This window comes from Glycine soja, chromosome 10, assembly GCF_004193775.1.
Source record: "Glycine soja cultivar W05 chromosome 10, ASM419377v2, whole genome shotgun sequence".
In the NCBI taxonomy this organism is placed as follows: domain Eukaryota; kingdom Viridiplantae; phylum Streptophyta; class Magnoliopsida; order Fabales; family Fabaceae; genus Glycine; species Glycine soja.
The window spans coordinates 10,728,647-10,742,280 of record NC_041011.1 but is presented as its reverse complement, the minus strand read 5'-3'; the positions used below and the strand labels follow the sequence as shown (position 1 = coordinate 10,742,280).

The following is a 13,634-nucleotide window of genomic DNA, read 5'->3' as shown; positions in this document are numbered from 1 at the left end:
AAAACACAAAGGTAATTGAAGATGACCCTTTTATTATCCTTCCACAATGTTGTGTGCGGGTGAGGTGATAATTGTTTCTCACACTTTGTTTTTGTGAGCAATTAGCCTAACATTTTTAGGATTTTTGTTAATATTTGTTGCTATTGTGAATAAACTATTGTAAAAAATCATTTCAGAAAATAAAGAGAGAGTTTTTATTGTTTTGTTTTAAATTTTGATTTTACAAAGATATTTTTTAGTTTAAAGGATTGATAAGTTGCAGACTTAAGCTGACCATAGCAAGATGACCCTTCACCACAGCAAAAGAGGACCAGTTATCAAGTGAATGAATGTGAAGACTTGCCACAACGAATATGAATGTTGACGACTAAGATATTGAGCAAGCACTCGCCACAACGAGTACAACTCTCACCATAGAGAAAGGTGGTCATAGAGCAAGAAGATTGAAGTGAAGTATCATTTGCATAAGATGAAGCCTCGTTGTAGCAAGAAGTGTCCTCACTACAATGAAAGTCTAATGTGACAGAAAAAATATATAGATTTGGATCTAACTAAAATAACTTGTAACATCATAATTGACACCTTTTGTCATTTTTTCGATTCAGACTTATAGATTTGCATTTTTTCCTCTCTCTCTCTATTGTAACTTTTGATTTTAATGTTATTTTAGACCAAATCAGGATTCATTGGAGCTAAACATTGAAGTTGTTTATTGAATGAAGTAGTAACCAAGTATGTGATTCTTCATTTTCTGATTTATTTTCTTTGTTATACATGTGATCATATTCCAAATATTTGCTTAAATGCATGCTTAGGCTTGATCAAACTAGCTTTTAGGAATTGAATTGTGTTGAAAAAAATTGATTCTAGATTTGAATTGGAATTGTGTGAGAGCTTAATTTTAGGAATGAAATCAATTTTTGCATTGAAGAGATTCATTGTTCATGTTCTGAGTTCTTGGTTAAGTTACCTAAGGAATTAGGAATTTAACTTAGGAATTAAAGATTAATCACCTAAGGAATTAGGATTAATCAATTGAGCTGAATCTTGGTTGTATTGAACAAGGAAAATGATTAGAAATTGACTTCCATATGTTGAATGCTATGGAATTCAAGTCAGCAATGCCTTTTTTTCTTTGATTTCCATTTTTGCTCCAATTTTTTTTCAAAATCCACCAATTGTTCTTTTCTCGCTATAGCAAACTCGGGTCTTGCTACAACAAAATTCTCTTTTAAAACTGGAAAACATTGTCTCACTCACTAAAACAAATTGACAACACACTACAGTGAATGTTTTGGATTACATTTTTTGCTCAATTCCTAAATATTACACCAAGTCTTTGTGAATACTATACATAATACTTATTGTTTCTTTACTACTAGATTAGGTACACTTTCCTAGATCATGAGCCAACATGAAGGTGAGTCAGGTGATGTGTCAACCTCATCCGAGTGGGAAATGTGATTGGTTGAGAAGTGAACTTGAAGTTGGTGATATGAGTTAGGGGTCTCAAGAAACCCAAAAACATGTACTGAGAACAAAAGACCACACATATTTGGAGTCGAGTTTCTAAGGGGGGTGTCGAGCCTGCAACGAAGGCTTCAAAGGGTGCTTTTGGGTGCTGTTTGGAATCAGCATCGAGGAAAGGTTTGTAAACAGTCACGATTCAAAAGGAAGGAGAAGCCTTTAGGTTTAGGGTTAACAAGAATCAATTTTCTTGATTATATACAAATTTTAAATTAATAATAATTAGTGGTTTATATCCTAGCTATTGATTTATTTAAATGACATCTAAAGTTTTAAAACACTTGGTCCATGGTGTGGTTGCATTTAAATGGTTTTAGAAAATTTTAAAATACCAAAAATTGTAATTTAATTATTTAAATAAATACAACCAATTTTAAAACCACCAAAAAAATTTAAAAATTTTCACATATGCGTCAACACTTAATAGAGCCAACCTAATGGCAAGGACCAAATATAAAATAAAAAAAATCCAAGGACAAAAAGACAAGAAAAATCTTGCTAGGGACCCAAAAAAAATTTGAGTATATTTCAAGAACCAATTAGAGACTTAAACATTTTTAAAAAGTTAAATTAATTTTACAAGGTTATAATTAATCATTGAAGATTGTTTAAGTGCATCCATTATGTGGATATGATTAAGGCATTCTGTGTTTTTAATTTAATTGTTCAGCCACTTAAAGCAAAAAAAAAAAAAAAAACCTTTTTAATTATGAATTACCTTGCATTAACCTTTGACCCAAAAACAATAAATGAGTTTGTACTTGAATCCTGGAGCCTAAAAAGGAAAAAAAATGTATACCTTACTTTAGGGAATAGAAAAGCATATCATATGGTTTGAGGCAAATTTGTTCCAAATTTGGGGGAGTTTGTTTTGTAATGCTCAAGGGATTGTGGTAAAACAAAAGCAAACACATTTGGGACAGCTACAATGTTTTAAAAAAATAGAAAATCAATCAAATTCAAAAACAAGTTCAAGTTGTTGTTGCTATTTTAAATTTGTGAATAAAATGTTGGGAAACAGTGTTTGGAATTGTTTGTCTCATGAATTGAAAAGGAAATTAGTTAGTGTTCTCCAAGACCCTTAGGTGCTTTGATTTCTAGGATATAAAAAAACAATTTTCCTTTGTAGCCTAGCCAAATTACAACTTTAATAAAGTCCTTACTTATCCATGTTGTGTGTGTGCAATTGCATTGAATGAGATGGTATGCAAAGTAGGGATTGTGTAATTCCAATTGGGATTGATTGAATATCGTGTGCAGCTGAAACACTTGTGTACTTAAGTAAAATACTAGCCTTGTGAGAAATGAATTGTATTTTTTATCTTTTCTTTGCCAATTGCCATTCTTGTTGATCCCTTGAACTCTTGAGTTCATTTCTTTTATGATTCTATATATCAAAATCACCATAACAAGTGTGATTTTGAGATCGTGTGAACTTGTTTTGTTTTGGTGAACATGCTTATGTTTTGGGAATTGTAATTGATCCTAGTCCTTAGTCTTGTCATTAATTTAACTTATTTTAGTTTATTTTACTTTTTCTTGAGGACAAGCAAAGCTTTAAGTTTCAGGGAGTTTGATAATGGTTGTGCATTCCTATATTTGCAATCTATTTCACAACAATTATCTCACTTTTCCTTGAATCGTAGCTAAGTTTGCCCTTGTTTAAGTTAGGGAATATATATAATTAGTTAGATATTTTCATATAGTTAAAATTTAGAAAATTTATTAGCTTTTACATGTTTTTACAGTGATTTAGTCATTTTAGTGCACCTGGAAAGAAATTAAGGGTTTGGAAGTGAAAATTGATCACTCAATGAGTTTGCCAAGTAGCTTAACTAGGAAGCCATATTAGAAGAAGACACGTGGTAGCTGGTGGCTAAGCGAGAAGTCTATCTCTCTAAGCAGATTTCTCTTGAAGAAGCCATGTCAACAACATCAAGGCTCGTTGAGTGAGGCAACCTCTTTGGAAGAAGAAAAAAAGTGATCCCATGAAAAATTCACTTACTGTGCTTTAATGAGGAAACAACAAAACAAAGATATTGCATGGAATTTGGATCCACTCATCATTGGAGACATTCAATATCAATCTAGGGTTGCGTGTGTAGCGGTTAGAGACTCAAGAACTTACTCTCTTTTACTTCCTTCACCAATCTTCCATTTTTTTTAACTTTCCCTTGTATGTTTTGGTAGCTTCTCATGACAATGACAAGTTAATCTCTTTGAAGTTGAGGATTTTGTGTACTAGCAAATCTCATGTAACTATATCTACTATCTATTTAATGATTATTCAATAATATATAATGTTATTTCTCTGCTTTTAATGTTTGTTCTTGGCTTGATCACCCAAACACTTATTTGTATGTTTCATTGTCATTAGAAAATGCTTTAAAACTGAGATTTGAGAATACTATATAATGAATGTCTCATTTGGGGATAAAGTAATGTTTATTATTCTCTTGGCAATCCTTTCTCTTAAATAAATCATTTAACTTAACTTGCTTAGCAGTTAGGAGTAGAGTTAAGTGATTTAGCCTCTTTTACTTGAGAAATCAAGGTTAGAAGACTTGAGTGGATTGAGATATTGTTATGGTTCTCATTAAATAGATAAAATTCATTTTTTATCAAGATGTTTGCCAAGTACCACTAAAAACCCTAACTAGTTTGTTTAATTGTTGTTTCCAATTACTGCACATCAACTGTTTGATATATTGTCTTTGTGGAATGTACCTTATTTTTAGTAGTTTAATTTTAGAGTTGAACTTCAATTTATTGCAACCTTATCTCAAAAGAAGAAATTACCATTGCTTAGTTGTTGAGTTTACACAAAAAAGCTTAGTACAAACAAGTCCTTGAAGAGACAGTCTTTCTACTTACTATTGAAAATACTACACTAATTGGTACTTTTGTCAATGATGTAATAAGTTTTCCGGCATCGTTGTCGGGGACTTGTTTCTCGTATTAGGTAACTTATGCTAATTTCATATTCTATGCAATGATTCATTATTCTTCAATTCTTTGCTTTTAAATTCTGTTTTTGTATTACTCTTGAGTACTTTGCTAACATGTTCTGTAGATGCTTTGTTCCATGTATGTGAGGTAGAGTTTCTTAAGAAGATCTAGTCCCTTTGGATCAAGAGATTCAAAGAACTTGTAGAAGAAACAATGCCTTAAGGAAGAAGCAAAAGCAAAAAGAGAATAGGGCTAAGAAAACAACTCGACAAGCTTCATCTTCTTCACCACACAACCACAACCACGACCTACACCTCCACCACACTTTCCATTACTCTTACCTCTTCCTATCTTTGAGGAGCCTGAAATGGCGGAAGCAGAACATCCTAGAAGGACACTTGGAGACTATATTGCACATGTTGTGCAAAGGCACTTCATATTGGAATGTGTTATTTTGGCTATTAAAGGTTGTAGTGTCAATCTATAATTAGGATTGCTCCCTTCAATCGGTCTTAGCACATCTCTCAATTTCATGTAAAAAAAGTTAATGGACCAGATTGGGTAATGCTCACCACCACTTACTAATATATTCACACAAAAAAGACCACTACTTATTAATATTTGAAAATGTTTAACTATACATTTTCATTCAATATTGTTACTTTTAGGTACACTAATTAGATTCAGTAAAAAAAAAAAAATACACTAATTAGAAATATTTATTATCATTGATTTATACATTAATTATCATCCATATATTTTTTGTATAAAATAATTAGAAAGTAAAGCTTTATTCTACTTTTTTTTATTGCAAAAGCTTTATTCACCTTTAACTTAATAAAAATATCTTATAAATTTAATATATTTCAAATTAATGTCAAATAAATACTCTTGTTTTTACTTTACGTATTATAAATCCTATAGTTTATGAAAAGTTGAATTCGAATGGAATTTGAATTTGGTCACTTTTCCCGTTTTCCATCCACGGAATATTTTATATGACATGATGTGGACATTTGATGAATAATAATATCTCTACTGATTATGAAACTACTTATACATTCATAAATATATATTAAATAAAAAACACACGAGTTGAAAATCTTTTTAGCATTCCATTGATTTGATCAAATTTATTTTATAGTTTCCTATTTATTGAAGGCATACGTTAACGAGTAACGACTGATCCACATCCAATCGGGTTAGATTTAGAACCGTGGATTGCACAGGTCTCTGTTGTTATTTTAACAATATTAATATTAATTATTTTCATTTTATAAATTTTAAAAACATAATTTTTTTAAAAAAAAAAATTATCTACGTATTCATTTTTAAAATATTTACTTAACATTAATTTTATTATAGAAATTTGCTAGGATAAAAATTGATCATTTTTGTTTCTTTTAATATTTTAAATATTTACTTAATATCACAAAAAAAAACATAAAAATGATCAACAAAACAAAAATAATAGTTTTGTAAAAAAAGTTAAATTGCTTAAATTTAAATTCTTAACATTTTATACAAACTGCATTTCCTTAAATGATAATAATAATAAGGTTAAATTACTCATTTGATCCCTATAGTTTCATGATTCTTACTTTTTTAATCCATATAGTTTGAGAGTGGTCTTTTTAGTCCTCATAGTTTCATGATTTTTACTTTTTTAGTCCCTATAGTTTTTAAATTACAAAATTAAAATACAAACTATAAGGACTAAAAAGAACACTTTTAAATTATAGGGACTAAACAAGAATTAAAATATAAACTATAGGAACTAAAAAGACCACTTTTAAACTATATGGACTAAAAAGGTAAGAATCATGAAACTATAGGGACCAAATGAGTATTTTAACCTAATAATAATAATAATAATAATAATAATAATAATAATAAATATAAAATGATGAAAATATTTGCTTTTATCTTTTTCATAAAGGATTAATTTATAATAATTTTTTAACTTAATAATAATAATAATAGTAATAATAATAATATTATTATTATTATTATTATTATTATGATTATTATTATTAAGCCTCTTATACCAGCCTAAAGACTGTGTATGATTAGTCCATTCAAGATTCAAGTGTGTGTTTCGAATGTTTTAAGTTCTAACTAGTGTGAACATAATAATTTTTTGTTGATGATGTTCCCAGCAAAAAGATACTTCCCCTAATTTTTTACAATATTTTTTTGGTATATATATATATATATATATATATATATATATATATATATAGATTATATTTTTAATATTATTTTTTATTTAATAAGATTTAATTTTGTAGATAACAGTATTTAACATAATGACATTTTTCTTATTTTAAATAAATTTTTTATTTTTTTCTTTATAGACTTTAAGGTAGAGATAATTGCATTCTTTTTAACTTATATAGGATAAAAATTTCAAGTGTAATTGTTCAAGTAATATTTTGTTTTTATAATTAGTTATTGTTATTTTAAAAGTTAAAAATAGTTTCATTTGCAATAAAATAACTTTATTTTTTTAGAAATCAAATAACTTTATTAGTCTTTCATTTATACTGATTTAGTTTTAATTGAATTGAAAATTAAAATTTATTTATTAACTTTCGTCAACAAAGAAAATTTATTATAAACTTGATTTGAAAATTCTAGTGTAAATTTAATTATAGATAAGTATAGGCTTGAATATCTTTTTTATCTTTACAATTTAGTATTTTTTTTCATTTTCATTCTTAAAGCATTTTACATAACATTTTTTTTACTATTCAAAGCATTTTTTTACTATTCAAAGCACTATTTAAAGCTTTTTAAGAATAAAAAATAAAACGAACACATTTTATAATGATTAAAAGAAATCACAGGGACAAAAATGAAAAAAAATATTAAATTGTAAGAACGAAAAATATATTTAAATATATTTTTTATGTTATGAAAAATTCAAAAAGATATATTTTATATATATTGTTATTGTAATTAATATTTTATTATATAGATTAATAATATTTCGTATAAATTTATATATGTATACATTCCCCTGGGGAGCGGGGCTGGCTCAGTCCCTGGTTGCTAGCTTTTTCTTGTTTTACTCTCTCGTGTACAAAGCAAGCGGTATTAAAGTAGGAAAGGATCAAATTAACATAGCACCTAATAGCGTACAAAATTTAGACCACTACACTGTATGGATTTGTTGATATATATTTGGGGGGGAAAATGTATAAGTCTAGATCATAAAATTCAATCAATAACTCACTAATTCAGGTTGTAACCCATTGACATAGTATTATATATAGTCAATCATTGGTCTGAGTTTTATAACATTGTTTCTAACACTCTGTTAATCATTTAAGTTGTTTATTCCCTAATAGAAAAGTAATTAGTTTGTCTCCTAGGGATAGGGGAAGATACCTTTGTGTGATTGAGTTAAGACTAACAATACTACAAAGATGACATTTCACGTTGAAAATCTATATTGGTTGTTTAACAATATCAATAAAGAAAGACGGTATCGATTTTTTATTTATTTAAATCAATCATTATATTGATGAAAATATTATTTGATTTGTTGGGACCAGTGTTGTCAAATGGCGGCGATGGCAGTGCCATGGCGGAAAGGCGTGACGGTTTTTTGAAAAAACGCCACCGAATAGCGGTGGCGTGGCGGGTTGCGAATGGCGACGCCATGGCGGTCATGGCGGTTATGGCGGCATGGCGGAAATAACATTTTTTTTTTTGTTTTTTTTCCACGGTAGGAATTGGGCTGACCCGACCCAACCCTACCCGGTAAGTTAATCAAAAGCGCAGCCCTCCCCTCCCATGCAGGTTGAATCAGAATTAAGAACGCAGCCTTCCTCCAACTAAAAGACCAACCCCCGCACCCAGTCGCGACCCCCCGCACGCAGAGCGCAGCCAGCAGTGACGACCCCACGGTGGTGACAAGCACCGGCATGAATGGCGGCGACTACCCTCACGAAGGCAGTGAACATCGCGGTGTTTATGAAGTGGTGCGTGCTAGCTTTAATTTTTTTTTTAATTTTGTTTTTGTTGTTTGACACTCCTTAGCTTTTCTTTTTCCTTTTTCTATTTGACACCCTCTTTTTACTTTTGACAGTCCCATTTTTATTTTTTTTCTATTTGACACCACAATTTTTTTTCTGTTCAGTCCTCTTTTAAATGACTGAACCATCATCCGATGCTACTACTACAAGTGCAACGAGGAAAAATAAGACAGACCCAAGCTGGAAATATTGTCATCCACTGGTGGAAGGAATACAAACACAATTGTTTGTAATTTCTGTGAAAAAATCGCAAAGGGAGGAATAATCAGAGTCAAACAACACCTGTTTGGGAAGTTGGGTAACATTGCAGCTTGCAAGAAAACTCCACCAAATGTAGTCGAAGAGTTGAAGGAATATATGACTACCCAAAAAAGTGGGACCAGTTACAGTACTTCTGGCAGTGGTAATATGGAAAATATAAAAGATTTTGAATTTGGTGAACCAATTGGATGTGATGGAAGTGAAGATGATGAGTTTGCGGACTCTTGTAATGCTACTGCAAGTGCAAAGACAAAGTGTGGGACTAAAAAAGGACCAATGGACAAATTTTGTAAGAATTCAGAAAATGCAATCAATCGGAGAAAAATGGAGATGTTGAGGCAAATGAACATACGAGGGTCAATGGATAAGAATGAAGTATTGAAGGTGCATCAACATATTGCTCGCTTTTGGTACCAAGCGGTTTGTCATTCAACCTCATTAAATTGAAAAGCTTTGAGAATATGGTTGCAGCCTTTCATCAATATGAGCCACATTTGCCCATTCCTAGCTATCATGACATCAGAGTTCTACTCCTGAAGAAGGAAGTTGAATATACTGAAAATTTGATGAAAGACCATAGGGAGCAATAGGTCAAGTACGGTTGTACTATTGTGTTTGATGCATGGACTGATCAGAAACAAAGATGCATCATTAATTTTTTGATTAACTCTCAAGTTGGTACCATGTTTTTGAAGTCTGTTGATGGCTTTGATTTTTTAAAGACAACTGAAAATATTTTTGAGGTCCTTGATGCCATTGTGGAGGATGTTGGAGAAGAGAATGTTGTTCAAGTTGTAACCGATAATGGGAGCAACTATGTTTTAGAGGGTAAGTTGTTGGAGGAGAAAAGGAAACATATTTATTGGACTCCTTGTGCAACTTATTGTATTGATTTGATGCTTGAAGATATTGGGAAGCTCCCTAGATAAGGAAGATAATTAGAAGAGAAATTAATCTAGTTGGGTTTATCTATGCCCATTCTAGTACCTTAAGTTTGTTGAAAAATTTTATAAACAAGAGGGAATTGGTGAGACATGCTATTACTAGATTTGCCACTTCTTATCTAACCTTAGAAAGGCTCCATAAAGAGAAAACCAATATTAGAAAGATGTTTACTTCTGATGAATGGACCTTCAACAAGCTATCTAAGGAGCCTAAGGGAAAAGAAGCTGCAAAGGTAGTGCTCATGCCTTTTTTTTGGAATAGTGTGGTTTACACTCTTAAAGTCATGGCTCCACTTGTGAAAGTGCTTTGTCTTGTGGATGGTGAAAGGAAACCAGCCATGGGATATATTTATGAAGCAATGGACAAGGCAAAAGAAACAATTATCAAGTCTTTCAACAACAATGAAAGCAAGTACAAAGATGTATTTGCAATCATTGATAAAAGATGGAATTTTCAGCTTCATAGGTCATTGCATGTAGCTGGCCACTTCTTAAATCCAAAGTTCTTTTATGACAACACTGACTTGGAGTTTGATTTTGAGGTCACCAATGGTTTGTTTGAGTGCATTAAGAAGTTAATTCCACAATTTGATGTGCAACAGAAAATTCTAACCGAGTTGCATCTTTACAAGATTGGTGCTGAACACTTTGGTTCTGACTTTGCAATGGCTCAAAGGAAAACCCATTCTCCTAGTAAGAAACTTTTACCATATGACAAATACAAATACTATACTATTTTTTTATGTATTAATGTTATAATTCAGAATTCTAAGTTATGCTCTTAGTTGGTAATTGGTATTGCAGCATATTGGTGGCGAATGTTTGGGTCACAAACTCCAAATTTGCAAAAGCTAGCTATTAAAATTTTGAGTTTGACTTGCAGTGTTTCAGGATGTGAAAGAAATTGGAGTGTGTTTGAGCAAGTAATTGTGACAAAACTCTAACTATACTTTTTAATTTTATTTAATTTTGATGATCAAGTTTTATTTGGAGTATATTTGAGATTGAAATCAACATTTATTTGTTATGTTGTAGATTCATTCCAAAAAATGAAATAGGCTTGAGCACAAGAGGTTGCATGATTTGGTGTTTGTCAAATACAACCAACAATTGAAGCAAAGATATAATGAAAGAGATGAAATTGATCCAATTTCTCTTAATGATATTGATGTGTGCAATGAATGGGTCGTGGGAGAGATGGATCAAGATGATGATAATGATGCTGGAAATGATTTGGTATTTGAAGATGATGATGCTCTAAATTAGGCAATTGTGTATCAGGCTTCGAGGGTTGGAGTGTAGGATGTATACTAGGCGGAAAAAGCAAAAAACAACAAGTGTTGCTGCTACCCAAACTTCTAAAAAGCAGGCAATGGTTGTTGGATCTTCATCAAGGAAGCAAAAAGCAGTCCAAGAAAATGATGAGGATCTAGATTTTGAGGAGAATATTGATCTTGAATCTGAAGAAGAAGAAATCATGGTCAATTTTGAGGCATCTGATGGGGAAGAGGGAGAGGGAGATGCTCCATTACCATATGATAATAATGAAGATGATTATGTTGGGATTGGAGAAGATGATTAGAGCCTGAACCTTCACTTTGCACTTTGCATTATGTTTTTTTCATTTTCTTATTTTGAACTCTTTAATGAGTTTATTTGGTGTTGGTACTTGATTATTGTATGAACTCATAAAACTTTTTTAGTTTATTTGAATGCAATCCATTATTTTTTTTCAATTTCAATGAGTTTATATATATGTATATATTTTTTTGTCCGCCATGAACCGCCATCCGCCATTAACATCATTGGTTGGGATAGACTAGAATGCTGACCTAGCTAGGAGGGCTTAATGGAATTTTAATCACAGAATCCAATCTAGCTTTTATGGGCTAATTTCATATATACTTGCCATGATACTCTGCAAGCTCCAGCTCCATTTCACTTGCTTGTCTTGTACCATCTCCAGCAAAAACTCCAGCACCATATGGAGATCCTCCTTTTGTGGACTCCAAATTGAACATTCCAGCACCAAATCTATAACCAATAGGAACATAAAGCATACCAAAACTATAACCAATAGGAACATAAAGCATACCATGGTGGACAAACTGTGTGATTGCTGTCCAACTACAACAGTTGTCATACAAACAATGTTAATTGGTTGAAGCTTATGTCAGAGATTCATGACACTTACTATTTTTTTTGCCTGCATTCTATGCACCAAAAGAAGCAAGCTTGTCAGCATGAGCATTGCCTTCGCGATAGATATGTAAAATTCTAAAACTAAACTTTTTAGTTGGATCTATACAATTCACCCAACGGTTGTAAAGAGTCCAGGGGGCTGAAAGAGGATGATTATATAATGCAGGATATTGAGAATATTGTTGTATGATTGTGCTAATCCTAATTGTATTGAGAATATTGCTACATGATTGTGCTAATCTTAATTGATTCTATTTGTATTAATTCTGATTGTATGTATTAATTCTTATTGTATTTTAATTCTATTTTGTATCTTGATCTCTTGATTATTGGGATCACTTATTTTTAGGATAGATAGTTGTATCAGATATGTCAGGAAAAGCTATAGGAGAAATCTTAGTTAGGTGGTTGGATGACCTTGTATATATATCTATCGATTGTTTCTAATAGAGGCAGAACAACAAATTCCATTTATTGTTTTCTTGGTATCAGAGCCAGGCTCTGATTCAAAAATGAGTATTGAAGAATGGCGGATAAGCACGATGAAGGATCAGAGACGGTAAAGAGAACATCGTCTCCATATGATCTGAGTTTGAATGACAATCCTAAAAGTGTGATCACCCAAGTCCAATTACGGGGTGAAAACTACAAAGAAGGGGTTAAGGCTATGAAAACCTCCTTACGTGCATGGTGTAAATGGGGTTTTGTGGATGGCACCGTAAAGCATCCAAAGGAATGATCGTCAGAGATGGAGGATTGGTGGACCGTGCAATCTATGTTGGTGTCTTGGATTTTAAACACCATTGAAACATCACTGCGTTCCACTATCTCTTACATGGAGAATGCAAAAGAATTGTGGGATGACATTAAAGAATGGTTTTCAGTGATGAACAGCCCTAGGATTCAACAACTGAAATCAGAATCGGCTGAATGCAAGCAAGAAGGAATAACCATGGTAAATTACTAAGGAAATCTAAAAATGTTGTGCGATGAATTGGCAAACTACCAGCAGATACCGGCATGCACGTGTGGAGGATGCAAATGTGACATCAAGGCGAAATTAGAGAAGAGGAGGGAAGAAGAAAAAGTACATTAATTCTTGATGGGGTTGGATGATGTATTGTATGGGACAGTCCGTTCAAATCTTCTTGCTACTAATCCATTGCCATCATTGAACAGAGTATATGCTACTCTCATACAAGAAAAACGTGTGAAGGAAATTTCCAGAACCAAGGAGGAACGAGGGGAAGTTAATGGTCTGACTGTGCAAATTGGTGGAAGGACAAGAGGGCGTGGAGATGCAAAAGACAAGTCCACGATTTGTGGGCACTGCAACCGAACAAGACATGATGCCACAAACTATTTTCAGGTGGTTGGGTATCCAAAATGGTCATTCCAATGGAGGAACGATTCTACCAGCGATGGATACACATAAGGGTGGACTGACAGGTTTGAGCAGTGAGTAGTGGCAAACTCTGGTGAATCTTCTGAACAATCATAAGGGAAGCACCATAGAAAGAATGATAGGTAAAAACACGATGTGAATTATTGATATAGGAGCCTCTAATCATATGACAGGAGATTTGAGACTTCTTCATGAGCTGAAGCTTGTGCAAGGATGTCCTGTGGGACTACCAAATGGAGAACAAGCTATCGCAACTAAGGAAGAAACTGTAACTCTCGAAGGAGGATTGAAGCTTATCAATGT

The 13,634-nt window shown here is 32.2% G+C and overlaps 1 protein-coding gene across 1 annotated transcript; it reads left to right on the top strand.

Annotated features, from left to right (window-relative positions):
- The first annotated feature begins 8,408 nt into the window (after positions 1–8,408).
- On the top strand, positions 8,409–11,306 carry LOC114371378. The gene is made up of 6 exons (XM_028328840.1): positions 8,409–8,465; positions 8,775–9,200; positions 9,371–9,608; positions 9,854–10,417; positions 10,608–10,647; positions 11,006–11,306. Exons 1-6 carry the CDS (start codon positions 8,409–8,411, stop codon positions 11,304–11,306), a joined length of 1,626 nt encoding a protein of 541 aa, XP_028184641.1.
- The last annotated feature ends 2,328 nt before the right edge of the window (positions 11,307–13,634 follow it).

Bases quoted from the DNA above. Each gene is read 5' to 3' on its own strand.
- LOC114371378 (XM_028328840.1), top strand. From the start codon at position 8,409: ATGAATGGCGGCGACTACCCTCACGAAGGCAGTGAACATCGCGGTGTT. The intron at 8,466-8,774 runs GTGCGTGCTAGC...AAAATCGCAAAG, and splicing joins ATCGCGGTGTTTATGAAGTG to GGAGGAATAATCAGAGTCAA. The intron at 10,648-11,005 runs GTAATTGTGACA...ATTGTGTATCAG, and splicing joins ATTGGAGTGTGTTTGAGCAA to GCTTCGAGGGTTGGAGTGTA.